General features: G+C 44.6%; 1 protein-coding gene across 4 annotated transcripts in view; it reads right to left on the bottom strand.

Annotated features, from left to right (window-relative positions):
* The window catches only part of LBR (lamin B receptor), a 962,918-nt gene that overhangs the window by 72,824 nt on the left and 873,306 nt on the right, over positions 1 to 16,788 (bottom strand). For all 4 annotated transcript variants that reach the window (XM_044059838.1, XM_044059844.1, XM_044059847.1 and 1 more), the window contains one exon: positions 8,054 to 8,176. In XM_044059838.1, coding sequence (XP_043915773.1) covers positions 8,054 to 8,176 — 123 coding nt within the window. The remainder of the gene's footprint in view (positions 1 to 8,053; positions 8,177 to 16,788) is intronic.

The raw sequence follows: 16,788 nt of genomic DNA, 5'->3' as shown, positions 1-16,788 counted from the left end.
CTGAAGGGCTGCCTGACGACAGGACAACCCAGTTGTTATGACTGCAGATGCATCCATGAAGGACATCTGTACTATGTTCTTCGCGTTTCACGGTTGCAGTCATTACATTTGGGTAGAACTCCAAAGCTATGGATGGGAAGCTGGAACTAAATAGGACTAGGAGCAGCTATAAGGCCCTGCAGAATTGCAGTGGCAAAGCCTGCCCTGGACTTAGAGAAAAGAGGCAAATAACACTTTGTAAATGTATGAACAGAGCTCCAAGTAGCAGCTTCTAGAATGTCTTTGGTTGGAACTCCTCTGAGAAAGGCTGCTGAGGTAGATGCAGCCCTGGTGGAATGTGACCCGATTCCCTTGGGTACTGGTTTACCATGATGCAAGTAGCAGAAACGAATGCAGTGGCTTATCCACTTTGAAATAGTCTGCTTTGATATAGCCTTCCCCTCTGATCCTGCAGCAAATGCCACCAGTAGATGCTCAGACTTTTTTTTTTTTTTTTTTTTTTTTAGAGATTTGGTCCTGTTCAAGTAGAATCTTAGTTGTCTGTGTACGCCCAAGGAATGCAGAATCTGCTCCCCTTGTTCTCTGGATTTGGGTAAAATGTTGGCAGGTGAATAGTTTGGTTAAGAGCCACACTGGATACCACACCTTAGGCATAAAGGAATGATTGGTCCCGAGGGGCACCCTGTCCTGGTAAAATGTAATAAAAAGGCTCCACAGCCATGAGGGCCTGTAGTTCTGAAACCCTTCTTGCTGAACTGATTGCAAGAAGGAAAGCTGTTTTCCAACATAAAAACTTTATATCTGCAGTAGCTGCTGGTTCAAAAGGAGGCGGGGTGAGCTTTTCGGTCCCATGCAGGAGTTGGTGATCTTCTGGGAGGCCTTAAATTTTTGGCCCCTCTAAGATATTGTTTTAGCAGAGGATGAAAAGATTGAGCTGAAATGGCAGAGGCATGGATTTTTATTGAAGAAAAAGATAGGCCCTTGTCAAGCATTTCAGTCAAGTATTGTAAAATCTGAGGAATATTTGGCTTTGCTGTGTCCGTTCCTTGTGCTTAGTTCCAAGCACAGAATCTCTTCCATTTATCAGCATAAGATTTTCTAGTACTAGGCCTTCTGGCTTCCAAAATGACATTCATCACAGATTTACTGAGAGGTGTTTGAACAATTACAGATTTACTGAGAGGTGTTGTTTGAACAATTACATGATCAGCCATGCTGCCAGGCTCAGTTGTTTGTGCAGAATTTGATTGCTCTGCTAAGACAGTAGATGAGGTATTTGAGGCAAGTACCAAGAAGGGAGTTGAGACATATTCCTTAGGATTGGGTACCAGTGCTGGCGAGGCCAGTCTGTGGCAATTAGGATCATTTTTGTTTTTTTCTTGTCTGACCTTTAGTAAGACCTTGGGGAGAAAAGGCAGAGAAGGAAAGGCGTAGACTGATGGGTGTTTCCAACTGAAGGATAGAACATCCACTTTCCATGCATGTCTGTGATAAGTCCTTGTGCAGAATTTGGCCAGTTGATAATTCTGGGGAGAGGCAAATAGATCTATGTCTGGACTCCCCCATTTCTCTGTTATCATGCTGAAGACTTGTGGATCCAGTTTCCACTTGTGAGGGTCCATATGATTTCTACTCAGGTAGTCTGCCACAGTATTTTGTTTTCCTGGCAGGAATTGAGCTTGAAGATGTACTTGGGTAAGTCAAGGCTGTGTCCCACAATGTCATGACTAGTCTGCAAAGGGGGTAGGAATGTGTACCCCCCTGCTTGTTTATGTACCACATAACCGTGGTGTTGTCCGTCTATCAGTAGTTGTCCTGGATGAAGTAAGTCCTTGAAAGCTGTCAGGGCATTCTGAACAGCTAGCATCTCTTTCTGGTTGATATGCAGATGCATTTGTTTTGGGCTCCATATGCCCTGAATGCATCTCCCCGCCAGGTGAGCCCCCCAAGCATAGTCTGATGCGTCTGTAGTTAGGGTTTGGGTGGCAGGGGGTAAAGTGAAAGACTGTCCCTTGTTCTGGTGACATGTCTCTGCTCACCAAAGAAACTCCTGTTGTAGGCAGGGAATGAGAGGAATCATTGTTTCCAGACTGTGACCATGTTGACTCCATAAACGTTTTAGATACCATTGTAGTTTCCTCATATGCAGTCTTGCATATGGAATTAGTAGAATGCAGGATGCCATGAATCTCAAAGCCTGCAAAATTTGTCTTGCAGATAACTGGGTTTTTGTCGCCATCTGTATGAAGTAAAAAGTCAGTTGTCTGTTTGTCTGGCGTAAGGTAGGCCCACCTGGGCAGTTGTACTCAAGCTTGCACCCAGGAATGCAATTTTTTGAGAGGGTACCAGTTGTGATTTCTTTTCGTTTGTATACCCTAGGCATGTTAGAAGCCTTTTTACAAATGCCAGATGCTGAAGAAGAATGTCCTTGTTTTCTGCTGGAATGAGACAGTCGTCCAAGTAAGGATAAATTTTGTATGCTTCTTTGTCTGCAAAATGCAATTACTGGTGCTAGGCACTTTGTAAAGACCCAGGGCGCAGTAAATTAGCCAAAGGGCAGTGCAGAGAATTGGTAATGCATAAAACCTGCCTTGAAGCGGAGGTATCTTCTGCACGATACCCTTACTGGGATATGCAGGTATGTCTCTTAAGTCTAGAGTCACTAACCAAGCGTTTTTGCCCAGCATGGGCAGAAGCGGTTGTAAAGTCAGCATTTTGAATTTTGGGATGTTCAAGAATGTGTTAAAATCGACAAATCCAGTATTGGATGCCAGGCATGGTCTTTTCTGGGAAACCGGAACAGCCTTGAATAAAAACAGTGTCCTTTTTCCTGTTCTGGTACTGGTTGAACAGTCCCCATATCCATGAGGGACGTAACTTGTTTCTGAGCCTCTGCCCATTGATTTTGTGGCAGATCTGGCCAACCGTTTGGAATTGGCAAGGTATGGGAATGAAATCTATACCCCCTGGGATACTATGTTTAGTAACACAGTAGTGATAGTACCCAGTTCATAGGTTTATACTAGGCTATCTGCCCTAAGGCATTTATAAGCCTAGCCCAAATTTTATGGTATATGAAAATACTGTGCCCAATTCTGTCCAGCAGTGACACAGATATGATCCATCCACAGGTCTAGATTTCCTTGAACAGAGTCAGCGAGGTGCTCTGCCTCACATGGACCGGGATTCCATTCCACAGCATAGGGAGTCTCTGAGTGATAAATCTATCCTCCTATTTATATCCGTGCAAAGGTTTAAGTTTTGGTGGATTTGGATTTTTGAGGTGGAGCATGTCCATTAATGACATGGCCTTGTATGTCAGGCACATGTCACCTTGAGCAGGCGGTATGCGACTGAATAGAGCTGGAGTTTCTTCAATCTGGCAGCATATGACAGATTTTGGAGTCCCTTTATCCTTTTGGTGAGGAACTTTGGGGTCTCCAAAGATGTCGGGTGAGATACATCCCGAATGGGGCAGGTCTTTCTAACCACTAAGGCCACTGTCAACCTGGGTCCCCCTGATAGTATGACTATACATTTTTGGTCTGAAGGATATCGCCCAGTTTGCGCAAACTTTGTCACAAAGTCTCCCATGTTGGCAGAAGTAGATGCCAAACAATAGAGTCTGTTTGCAACCCATCTTGTGACATCAATGTCTTGGTAAGGCTGAGATTAAACAGCTGCCTCATTACACCATCCGGTCCCATTGATGCTGTTTTTAGCTTTACAGATGATATGTCCGGGGAGGAGTCAGTGATTTTATATCATTTTGGACTAATTCTGGGCATATAGAGTTTCCACTGAAATTTTTTAATAATGATCAGGGGTGACTTCCCTTTATGGATTTTGTTCTATCATGTAATAGCTTTCTCCTCTTATTGTAAAGTTTGTTAATGGCTGGGGTCCACCAGCCTTTGTGGAAAGAGTCTTGTTGCCTGATCCATGCAGTCCTGGAGGTGTTCATAGAAGGCATTGGCTCAGGGGGGGAAGGATACCACACCAGTCTGTTCTTCAGTGGAGCATTTGTCCCCATGTTTGTGACAATGAGATCTAGTATACTTTCTCTAGGGAACAGTGACTAGGGCTTCCATGGCATTCGGTGGTGGGAACAGTGACTAGCTGTTCCATGGCATTTGAATTCAGACCACAAACGAAGTTACACCAAAACCAGTTTATTCGATATAGTGCTTAGTTTCCTCCAGATTTGGAGGTAGAGGCACCCCCATTGCTTTGACCTGTAAAAACCCTGTGATTGGTATCTAGAGCCTTTTGAGCACCTGGACTTGCCTTGTGAAGCTCTGTTGAATACAGTAAAGGACCATTTTTTTGTAGGCCAGTGTCTACTGAATCTGGGTGGCTGCACTTGTAAGAAATCTTTTACAGCTTGCATAGATTGATAGCTTTGTCTTTCATTTTCTGTAAAACCTCTTCTGCCTTATTACCAAACAGAGTGTCATGCTGTAAAGATGTATCCAACAATTTAGCTTTAACATGATCAGGCAGATTTTGCTCCTTGAGCCAGGCATGCCTTCTCATCACAGATCCGGTAACTGCGGCCCTGTAAGAGGCCTCCAAGGAATCAAAACCACATTGCAAAGTATGCTTTCCAACCTGTTCTGCTGCATGCAATAATTCCTGTAATTCTTTATTTTCCACACATTCAGAAATCAACATCATTTTCTGTTTCAATAATCCCATAACATGCTGTTGATATTTAAGCATATGAAACTGGCAGTTTAAGGCCCTAATTGCCAAGGTTGCAGATGCATAAACCTTCTTTCCCCATCTATCCAGCGCCCTGGAATCTCTACCAAAGGAGGTAGGATTCTTGGCTGTAGAGGCCTTTACACCTTTGGGACCCTGTGAGACAGTTTCAGGATCAGCAGCAGGATTTTTGAATAAAAATTTGTGGGAGTCAGGAACCCTGTAATATCTGTCTGGCTTACTAGGATTGATTCTGAGAACGCATCAACAATGTCTAACACAGGAGGTATAGCCAAAGGCCTATGCTGAGGAAGGAAATCCCTAAACCTCTTTTTCGATTCTGAGAAATCCTGACTCTCCCAATGAAAATGTTCACATAAAATATGCAAGGTTTCTCCAAAAGAATAATACTCAGGAGGAGATGCAGATGGGCTGGATTCTTCTGCATCTGAATCCTTATAGGGTGGTATAGAAAATTCCTGATCAGAAGAAATAGAAACCTGATCTGAAGATTCATAATCAGTGTCTTGCCTAGGCCTCTTATCGGGGGGGGGGGGGGGGGGTTGAGAACCCCTGATCAAGGTAAAGTCCTCAGCCATTTTGATCAACTGTTTTTTAGGCATGGGGGCCTGAGCATGTGGCTCATGCGTCTGTTTTTTTAAACTTGGAAATTGATTTTGTTTTTGAAGCTGGCATCGGTTTTATATAGAAATGTTGAGGCCTGAAACCCTAAGAAGCCGGTGCCTCCTTAGCGGCTCCGGACCCATCCCAGGGAGAGACATCCACAGGTACAATACGCAGAATCTCATGGCATACCGGACTCTGCATGGGTCTCGGTAGAGGCCTGCTACTCAAAAGTAGTGGGTATCAGGGGCTGCAAAAGAGCCTGAGTACCGGCGAACTGGCGACCGGCTTAGGAGAAGCTTAGTCGGTTTTGGACCTCGACGGTCTATGTCCTTTTCTTTGCGTTTTTTTGTGAACTCCGGTAGTCGGATTGCTATCAGACGACATTTCAGGGTAATTAAATCTGGATCCAAAATATTTTGAAGCAAAGATATACAGATGCTTAATAGTGCGTTGGTTAAATCTAGCACAAAACCGACAGCAAGGCACGTTATGATCTGGACCTAGGCAAGGAATACAGTACAAATGAAAATCCTTATGAGGTATTTGCTTTTACTGACATCGGTAAGGAGTAAGAAAAAGTTTCCCCAATGGGGTACTTAGCTTTAATTGAAGACTTTGGTTCTGAAACTAGAATGTGAAAATTTCAGGAGTCGGCCGACTGGCACTTGCGAACGGCTTCTGCTTCGGGCACCGCGCGGCAAGAAAGACTGAATAAAATGGCATCGGCTGCATGTTTTATACCCCTGACGTCATGGAAGAGGAGACAGCAACTGACACAGGACCAAAGACTTTGATATTCAGGCCGACTGAGGGCAACCTGGCAGCAGATTACCCAAATGTAATGACTGCAACAGTGAAACACGAAAAACATCTGAGTTATCCTCAGACAGTCTGAATCAGTAAACTGAGAAAAACCCTGTAACTGTCCCCCTTCATCTTCCTGTCCAGATTCAAAATCTTGACTCTTCAGGAAAAGAGGTATCCTTTTTACTATTACCAGAACCTACCTTAGAAACAGGATCAACACCCTGAATTTATGCCTGAGCCTGACCAAGTAAATTTCCTTAGATAGCAGTATGAATAGATAGACGTTTAGTTTTCTAATTGTTTTTGACAGAGAAAATGAGTCCAACACTGTTATTAAAGGCAACACAGCTTCCCCACTAATGGAGCCAACTTTCTGACTAAACAGGGAAGCGTTCTCCTCTCCCAAGACCGACAAACGCAGCTCTCCCTTGCCATTGTGGGGACTCCAACAGTCGTACAGGACATGGCCAATAAGTGCCTGTAGATGCTACACCAGCGAGATCCTGAGTAAAAGATGAGTGGTCAGAGGAACAAGCTATGGTCAAACAGCACAGTCACCCACTTGTGGCTGAGACAAGCTGCTAGCCTACTGTGGTGGCAAAGATTACTTGCCTAACTTTTTTCTTTCTGGGGCTGTAAGCAGCAGTTTGTTCAATGGACAAGTAGAAAACAGTGCCTCATTCCTGGGGAAAACAAGCAGTAAAAGCAGTTAAAAACAGTCTTTAAAAGTCACTTTTTTCACACCAAAACAGAGTAAAAAGCACTAACACACTTGGCAAGCTCCCAAAAGAAGAAGAAAAAAAAATGACAATTTTGCCTGTCAAAGACCGTTCTGTTGTCTTTGTACCTTCTTTCCAGAAAATACTATGGCCCTTAGCCTAAACAATAAGTACAGTCTCTTCTTCAGGCACACACAGGAACTTAAGATGATAATTCCTGAGAAGCCAGCTACCTCCTCACAATAAATAATTTTATCCTACTGCTGCACAAGCAAACACACAATGGCATGTGGCTAATCCAATCAGTATTTATTACACTGAATAAATAACACTTTCTCTACTTCTGGTTGGGCATAAAATGAGTAAGGGTTCAACTCACTAGTGCGTTTCACCAGTATACAACTCCTCAATCACTGCTCTGCACAGGTAATAATTATCAGAGCAGCTTCTACTGGTGCACCAACAGTGATTCAAAGGTTTTGGGCTTTTTTTTCTCGGCAATTGTCTAACTGCAAAGTTAACATATACAACTAACTGGGGGGCTCGACTCCCTCCTTCAAAAAATATTTCTTGCTTCTCTTACCTGGTTGAAACTTCGATCAGTTAGTTTCATCCATCTGAGGCTTCAACAGATACTCTGTTAATTGGAGGGGGGTGGGTGGAATACAAAACTACAAACCAAGAGATTCTGAAGAAAGAAGATAGGCACATATGTCAATCCTCCAGCTCAAAGTCCACAGCTAGTTCCTCCACTGCAGTCTGGATGACTGGCTGCCTACTCTACTCGAACCAACAAGTTCAATCAAAAGTATTGCTTGGAGAAAGTGATTAAGAAGCTATTACTGTACACAGTTTGGGTTCTTTACCACAATAGTTCTGAACATATGGGAACTTAAGAAAATGACATTTACTGACTGTTTTTATTGCAAAAAAGAATGAAAGCTTCAATCAAGCTCCATGCAAACTTGCAGTGCTTCGGCAACAAAACTTCACTGATCAATATGGTTTCAAACCATATTTGCAATAAAGGTCAATGCTGGTAAACAGAGTAAGAACACCATGAAGTTGCATTTAACTTTATATGGCTCATAATACTGAAACTGCATCCACAAGATTAAAAGATCCAATGCCCGATGAGCAATTGCCATAATATATTTTTTCTAATCTTGTCAAATTGTTTAAAGAACAGCTCTTACCACAAAGTAGACACCAAGCCAATGCCATGATGAGATCACCCAGGTAGTTAGGATGACGGACAAATCCCCACCAACCAGAAACTAGGAGACTACTACCAGTAGTAGAAGGAATTGACCTCAAATCTGTAGAAATACATTGAAGAAAACTAAGCTGTGATTTGTGATACAAAAAGAAAACATTTAAATTCAGCAACTGTAAGGATAGGAATAACCCATCCACTGATTGCCCACTTCTGCATCAAGGTTCCTGGTTTAAACAAAACATAATAAACACACCATGAGCTGCTCAGGAAATGTACACATTGATGAAAATAATGCAAGCTTTTCTACTGAAATTAACACAAGAGATGGTACAGGTTTTCCATGTTATACTTTTCTATGATATGGGCAAACATGTTTTATTATAAAATGCCAAAGTAAAAGTGCTATAAAGGTAGTTCATGTGACAAATGAGCAGAAAATTAAGTTGTGGAAGTAGCCTGCATAAGGTATAGTGTTGACACGGAGAGCTAAATCCCTGACCATGACTCCGGTGACCAGAGTTCAAATAGAGGCTTGGGTACCTGCTGAACAGGAGGAAGAGGAATGATGAGGCATCTGTCTGCTCCTCTCTTCCAGAACAGGGTGTGGTGGCATGAACAGTACTGTTGCTGCAGGAAACCATATACAAATGATCTGGAAATTAACCACAGGTAGATCAGAGTTCTAAGTTCAATCATTTCAGCAACTAGAGGACCCTATGGATATATGGCTGCAATACTGCACACAGGATTTAGACAGCAGTCCCTCTACAGAATAAAAATTCATCATATCCCATTCTTTGCTCTCTTCTTACAAGTCCACTGTGCAAGTTAAAAGAGCTGCAGGATTTAAAAATCATTTAATCTACTTACCAACTCACCTAAATTATCCGCGGTGGTGGTGCTGTGGTAGCGTTGTCGCAGTAAGACGCTGTCCGGTTCGATTCTCGGCTAGAGCGTATTCTGCGTGGAGACATGCGTGAATGGGCGTACCTTCGTTGAAGGCTGTGCATCAGGCCTAGCAAGCCGGTACGTAAAAATCAACTGCCAATCATTAGCGGACCGGAGTTCCGCTGTGGTGACCCTTAACCGGGAAAAGCCGAAAGGCACAAACAAACCAGCTCACCTAAATTATACAAGGATCACATCTTTATTACCCAGCTTCCAACAAACAGGCTGAAGTTACTTGACATATGGATCACCATGGATAAAATCATGTACTATATCCTAGCCAGCTATAGGTCACCTTTCATGTCCCAAGACGCCCACAATGCTTACTTGGACCGGCTGGATACACTTACCATCCAACTAACACCCTACTCACAGGGTACCTTAATTACCCCTCTATAGCCTGGGAATCCTACACAGCTTCCAATCTACAGTCTCAGAGATTCCTAGACTTCAAAAGTACAAATACCTTTGACCAAACAGTGAATACGCCTACTTGAGGCTTCAACAGACTGGACTCTGTACCCCAAAATATGGGAGAATAAAGCTTTCTACTTTGAAATCAAAATCAATGCCATAACCCAGGTAAAACTAGTAACAGGAGTTATTCAAAGGCAAACTACCTTTCATTAAGTGATAGCTTGTCAAAGTTCAATATCCCTCTAAACTCAGAGAACACAACAGCCTATGCAGAGCTGCTCTTAGAAACTCTGTACTACCACATCAGTGGCTGCATAGAGGCTGCTGTACCTATCAGAAGTCCAGAACTAGCTCCAGAAACAAAGTGCCCTGGTGGCATCCCAAATTAAACAGGATACACAACAAAAGGAAAACAAATTATGGCAAAAATCAGGAAGGGTAATTTCCATAAAGATAAAAACTCTCTTCAAACTAAATAGGCAATTAAGAGGGTTAATTAGGTCACACAAAGCCAACTTTGAGGTTAAGAAAGCCACCCAGGTGAAAGATAACCATAAGTCCTTCTAAAGCCATGTCACAATCCTCAAGGGTAGCACACAGCAATCTTGCTTAACTGCTGGTTAAAGGCGAGATGAACAACTCGCATGGAACATTATAGTAAGTACACAACTTCTTTATGTGAAGTTGTTCAATCTCGACGTTTATTCTTACACGTGAGTAGCGTCCCAAGCACCCTAATCCTGGGTGGCTCATGGGAGTATATTCCTGAGGACAGTGGAACCAAAGGAAGCCCTGTCCACTTTGTAATGAGTGATAAAGGTATGAGGCTTAGACCAAGTGGCAGCTGCACACAGTGTCTAAAGGTAAATGAGCCAGATAAGCCGAAGACGTGGAGACGGCTCTAGTTGAATGGGTCTTCACCCCCATATTCTGATGTTTGGCTCACTGAAGAGTAGATAAAGTTAATGCAGTCAGTTAACCACTTGGAAATGGTAACTTTAGAAACTGGTAAACATTTCTTGGCATCAGCATAAGATAAACCAAGTTGGTCAGATCTTCTAAATTCCTTTGTCCTGTCCAAATAGTATCTCAATTGTCTGTGGACATCAAGTTTATGCAACATGTATTCCAACCGATTAGAATGATTACGTAAAAAGGTTGGAAGTTCAATAGTTTTGTTCAGATTGGTCTCAGCACACACTTTTGGCAAGAATGAAGGATTAGTCCCCAGTGAAACCCTGTCCAGGTGAAACACCAATAAGGTGGTTCGACAGAAAGGGCTTGAGAAGCTCGTATACCCTGCGTGCTGAGGCAACGGCCACCAAGAAAACAGTCTACCAGGAAAGAAACTTCAACTGACAGGATGACGTGGGTTCAAAGGGGGGGAAGAATAATCCAGGACAGCACAAAATTTAGATTCCAGGGAGTAAAGGGCTGTCTAACAGGCAGCCTAAGATGAATAGTGCCCTTAAGGAAGGCCCGACAATCTGTGCGACATTAAGTTAGAACCCTGAGCTCAGAGATGAAAATTCGAGATGGCAGACGATTGGACTCTAATAGTGGCAGCTGCAGCACCTTTGTGGAAAAGCTTAGAGAGAAATTCCAGGATACTAGCAATCGGGGACAAATAGGGATCAATGTTTTGAGAAGCCCAAAAAGAAAATCGCTTCCATTTACTAGCATACAACTTTCTGATAGAAGCCTTATGCGAAGATACAAGAATGTGCTGTACTTATGAAGAAAAATCGTGTGACCTGGCTAGGAAGGGAACTGGAGCAGTCAAGCTGTCAAGTCTGAGGGAATGAAGAGAGGGATGGAGGGCCCCTGACGAATGTGTCAGTAGGTCTGGAACCGGGTCCAGAATCCAAGGTTTCTCCAGTTGATAGAGTCGGAGGAAGGGGAACCAAATCTGACGAGGCAAAAGAGGGGCTAGTAAGATTACAGTCCTTCCGAGGGCTTTGGCTTTCTGCAAGAACTTGGGAATTAGGGGTATACGTGGAAAGGCATACAGGAGTCCCGGGGGCCAAGCGTGTACAAGCGAGTCCCTTGGGTTGTTCCCTGGTGGGGGATTCAGGGCAAAGTAGCTTCTGCATTTGGCATTCCATGGGGATGCAAACAGGTTGCAGCCAGGCTGGCCCCATCTACGGAAAATCTTCTCCCCAACTTCGTTGTTGAAAGACCACTCGTGTGGTAGCAGAATGGCTCTGCTCAATTTGTCCGCTATCACGTTGGATTTCCCCTGGATATGTGTTGCTACCAGAAAGTGCCCAGTAGACACAGCCCACTGCCAAATTCTCAAGGCCTCTCGACACAGGGGATAAGACCTGGTTCCCCCCTTGCTTGTTGATGTACCAGGCTACCAACATGTTGCCTGTCTGTATCGCAATCGTTCCTAGATGCAGTGTCTCGTGAAAGTGCTGCAACACCAAAAGCACCACTCTCAGCTCCAGAACACTGATATGCAACTGTGACTCTGTTTCCGACTAGGTGCCTTGGGCAGTTCTTCCCTGAAAAAGCCCCCCCCCCCCAATCAGAGAAGCATCCGTGGTCACCGTGGCTAATGGCGGGGGAAGAACAAATGGTCGACCCACTGTAAGTTGTTGGCTGGTCAACAACCAGCAAAGATCCTTCTTGCAAGAGTGCTTAATCATGATTATGAATGACATGGGAAGTTGTTGGTATGATCACTGGGCGAATAGTAACCACTGAAGGATCCTCATGTGCAATCTTCCGAGAGGAACTGCTATGAGCTTAGCTGCCATGGTGCCTTGGAGTTTCAGTAATTGATGGGCTGGTACCTTTCTTCTCTGAAGAATGGCTGAGACCTAGTTCCTGAGAGAGGCTATTCTGTCCAGGGGCAATCTTATTGTGGCGGTGGTAGTGTCTAGTTCTGCTCCAATAAAGGAGATACGCTGTGATGGCAACAATGCAGACTTTTCAAAATTGATAGTGATGCCTGAGAGCAGAGACTGTGTGTGAGATCCCTGGACAGAATTAGTTGATGCCTGGAGGCGACGGTAAGGAGCCAGTCATCCAGATACAGAAACATTCAGAATCCTAGACGCCTCAAGTGTGCTGCAACCACTGCCATGCATTTGGTAAACACTCTGGGGGCTGTCGCGAGTCCAAAGGGCAGTGCTCGGAAATGGTAGTGACTGGCTCCCAACCGGAAATGCAATCTCTGGATGGTCTGGCCATTTTGATGTGGAAGTGCGCATCCTTGAGATCTATAGGGCATATCCAATCGCCCACTCCGAGGAATGAGAGAATAGACTGAAGTGTGACCATCCGGAACTACTACTTTACAAATGCATAGAGTCTGCTGAGATCCAAAATGGGCCTAGAGTCCCCTGTCTTCTTTGGAACTAAAAAGAATCCGGAGTAAGTTCCGCATCCTATCTGGTCTGTTGGGACTGGCTGGATGACTTTTCCTGTAGCCTCTGAATTGCTATGGCTGCTTGATCCCAGAGACTGGGTGGAACGTCTGGGATTTTTTTGCCAACCAGCAGACTTTGTAGAAATGGGATGATATATCCTCTGGTAATGATGCTTTGCACCCAAGAATCTATTGTAATTCCTTGCCAGGCATCTGGATACAAAGCCAAGCGACCCCCGACTGCCTCCAGAGCAGGACAGTTGGGCCTCCTCTCAGGAGCGCTGATAGGGCTAGCCAAGGAATTGATCGCAGTCGCCTTGGTTCTGCAGACCCCCTCAGACGTCAGGGCGGCATCTTCCATTACTGCCCCCTCCTCTGCCCCTGGAAGGGGGTTCACTACTTGTGTTCTGGAAAGCTACTTGGGATTTTCAGAACCACATTTTTCCACCTTTCTGCCCTTTGGGGTATGGTCTGGTAGGGGTGGAAAAACGGACTCCTATGGCAGAGTCTTTCCCTCCTGCTCACACCTAGCGAGAGTCTCCTTGACTTTCGGCCCAAACAGAGAAGAGCCATCAAATGGGGTGTTGACAAAGGAAGACATGAAGGCTTCCGCAAAGGAGCATAAACGCATCCAGGACTGTCGCCGAAGAGCTATCGCTGAACCCGCTGCCCAACCCGAACCATCGGCTGCATAGGAAATGAGCAGCATGGATGAGTTCACAATGGAATTAAGGGTATTATAAGTTGTGCTGTCACTTTGTCAGACACAGATCCATCTGTATTACCCTGCAGAGCATCTCCAAGCTCTTTCAAGAGATCTCTTTGAAGATGGTTTCACCCAAATAGTTAAGTGATCTTATGGCAAATGTTGCAGAACTAAAGATGCATTTCCCCTATCTGTTCATCGTCCTAGAATCTCTATTAGGAGGCTGGACAGTGGAAGACGTTTCTGACATCTCTTTCTTGGTGGCCGCCACCACCACGGCATCAATGGGGACTCCCTTAGTGAGGAACATCTTGTCTTGGGGGAGGTGATAAATTTGCTAGGCCTCCGAGGGACCGGTTCCATTGAATTAGGAGACTTGCATGTCCTTCGTGCGATCAATTCCATCAGATAGTCGAAGGGCAGAGTAACCCAGGAGGTGGAAGGTTGAGACCCAAAGGCCTTAAGGAGCACCGACTCATCCTCAGAAGGGCTAACGGACTGCCAGTCACACCTCTGCTTTAGGACTTCCAAAATATCCGCAAAGGAGACATCCTCCGAGGGGGACCCTTCCAATTCCTCTAAGTCAGTGTCTGATGTCAAAGATTCCTGAGGGGAATCTAAATGCCTCCTCTTGCATAACCTCTTCCTTGGATCCTCAACAGTGGGGGCTTCTGGTGAAGTCTCAGTAGAGCAGGGGTCACCCAATGGGGTTACCTGAGGCTCCGGGTCTCGATGCTTCACAGGGACCTGCGATGTAGAGGCAGAAAGTACAGTTTTGTACCTACCATAAATGTAGATGTCCGATAGGAATGCATCTGCAGTCCTTACAAATGGGTTGTCCTGTCGTCAGGCAGCCCTTCGGTCGGCCGGATTCCAAAGTCTGGGTCTGGCCTCGGCTGGTGTCGCACTTCACCCGACGTCATAGCTGCAGTTATTCGGGTATAAAGACATCAGCCGACGCCATTTTCCTCAGTGTTTCTTGCCCCAGATGCCAGGTGCCCTCTTGGAAGGCTAAATTTGGATAAATGCCAATGATTCCAAATAGTAGAGAGCAAACACAAAAAATAAGCATGTATGTACATATATACAAACAAATACAAGATGGGCAAATACCCTAGGAGTACCACAGAGGGGAAGGCGGGTGGGTAATCCTGACTGCAGATGCATTCCTATTGGACATCTACATTTATGGTAGGTACAAAACTGTACTATGTCCTTCAAGGATGCATCTGCAGTCCTTACAAATGGGTAGAATACCATAGCCAAACTGGGGGAGGAGGCAAAAAAATAAGTTATGGTGTAGTTAAGATCCCTTGCAAAACAGCAGTGGCAAAACCTGCTCGGGATCTAGAGTATAAAGGTAAATTATAATGCTTGGCAAATGTATGCACGGAGCTCCAAGTAGCAGCCTCTAAAATGTCCTTGGTAGCCACTCCTCGTAGGAAAGCTGTGGTAGTGGCTGTAGCCCTTGTAGAGTGAGGCCTGATGTTTTCTGGAGTTTTCTTTCCATGGTAGGAGTAACAAAATCTAATGCAATTTCCTATCCACTTTGAGATTGTCTGTTTTGAAATTGCTTTTCCTTCCATCCCTGTTGCATATGCTACCAGTAGCTGGTCAGTTTTTCTATTGCCTTTGGTCCTGTCTAGGTAGTAGCGTAATTGTCTATGTACATCCAAGGTATGCAAAAGTCTTTCTCCCCTGTTCTGTGGGTTGGGGAAGAATGTAGGTAGGTGGATAGCCTGATTTAAAGATACTCTGGAGACCACCTTAGGCATAAAAGTAGGATTTGTTCTCATGGACACTATCTTGATGAAAGATCGGAAAGGGTTGTACTGCCATTAATGCCTGTAGCTCAGATACCCTTCTTGCTGAAGTGATTGCCAGCAGGAAAGCAGTTTTCCATGATAAGTATTGTAACTCTGCTGTTGCTGCTGGTTCGAAAGGAGGAAGTGTCAATTTTTCTAGCACAAAGTTCAAGTCCCATGCTGGCAATGGTGGTTTCCTAGGAGGTTTTACATTTTTAATTCCTCTCAGAAACTGCCTGAGCAGAGGATGTGAGAAGACTGGAGGATCCAAGTCGTATTCTGCTGAAATAGCTGATGCATGAATCTTAATGGAAGAATAGGACAGGCCTTTGTGGAAGAGCTCTGCCAAGTATTCCAGGATGTTGGCTATGTTTACCAGTGACCCATCTTCTCCTTTTGCAGTACTCCAAATGAGATATCTTTTCCATTTTGCTGAATAATTTTTCCTTGTTGAGGGTCTGCGAGCCTCAGGATAATGTCTTTAACCCTTTGGGATAAATTTGGGTTAATTGGCCTTATGCAATGTTCCAGGCAGTCAGCTGCAGCGTTTTCAGGTTTGGATGCAGGATGTTGTAGTTGTTTTGTGTTAACAGCAAGGGAACCAGGGTAGGGGCCATATTTGTTCCCGAGACATGCTCCTCAGTAATGGGTACCAATGTTGCCTTGGCCAGTCTGGAGCTATCAGAATGATCCGTGGACGGTCCTCTTTGATCTTCAAAAGCACCTTGTGCATCAAAGGAAGTGGTGGGAATGCATATGCTGTCAGGTTTTTCCAACTGAAAGATAGGGAGTCCACCTTCCAAGCAAGTGGGTGGTACGTCCTTGTGCAGAATTTCTTTAGCTGGTGATTGCGTGGGGATGCAAATAAGTCTATTTCTGGGAGTCCCCATTTTCTTGTTATGGTTTTGAAGATGTCCGGATGCAGCATCCATTCATGGGCATCCGTGGTAGTCCTGCTTAATATGTCTGCTAGAATGTTTTCTTTTCCTGGTACAAAAATGGCTTGTAACTGAATGTTGTAGCTCAGGGCCACATTCCATAGGTCCAGTGCCATCCGGCATAGAGGATGAATGTGTGCCTCCCTGTTTGTTGATGTACCACATAACTGTGGTGTTGTCTGTCCTTATCATCAATTGACCTTGTTGGAGAAATGGTCTGAATGTCTGAATTGCCAGTTTTACTGCCAGCATTTCCTTTAGATTTATGTGTAGGTGCAGCTGGTCTGGAGTCCATAAACCTTGAATGCACTTGTCCAGCATGTGGGCCCCCCAACCGAGGTCTGAGGCGTCCGTCGTGATGGTTTGGCTTGGTTGTGTGCTGTGGAAGGGCAATCCTGTGTTTGATTGACAGGCCTGAGCGCACCATAGGAATTCTTGCTTCAGGCATGGAATTATTGGAATTTGAGTTTCTAGGCTGTGCTTGTGTTGAGACCATAAATTCCTTAGGTACCACTGTAACTT

Source organism: Protopterus annectens, chromosome 1.part2 (genome assembly GCF_019279795.1).
Source record: "Protopterus annectens isolate FY-2018-M chromosome 1.part2, PAN1.0, whole genome shotgun sequence".
Classification (NCBI taxonomy): Eukaryota; Metazoa; Chordata; order Ceratodontiformes; family Protopteridae; genus Protopterus; species Protopterus annectens.
The sequence above is the reverse complement of the archived record's forward strand: the minus strand, read 5'-3'. Positions and strand labels throughout refer to the sequence as shown.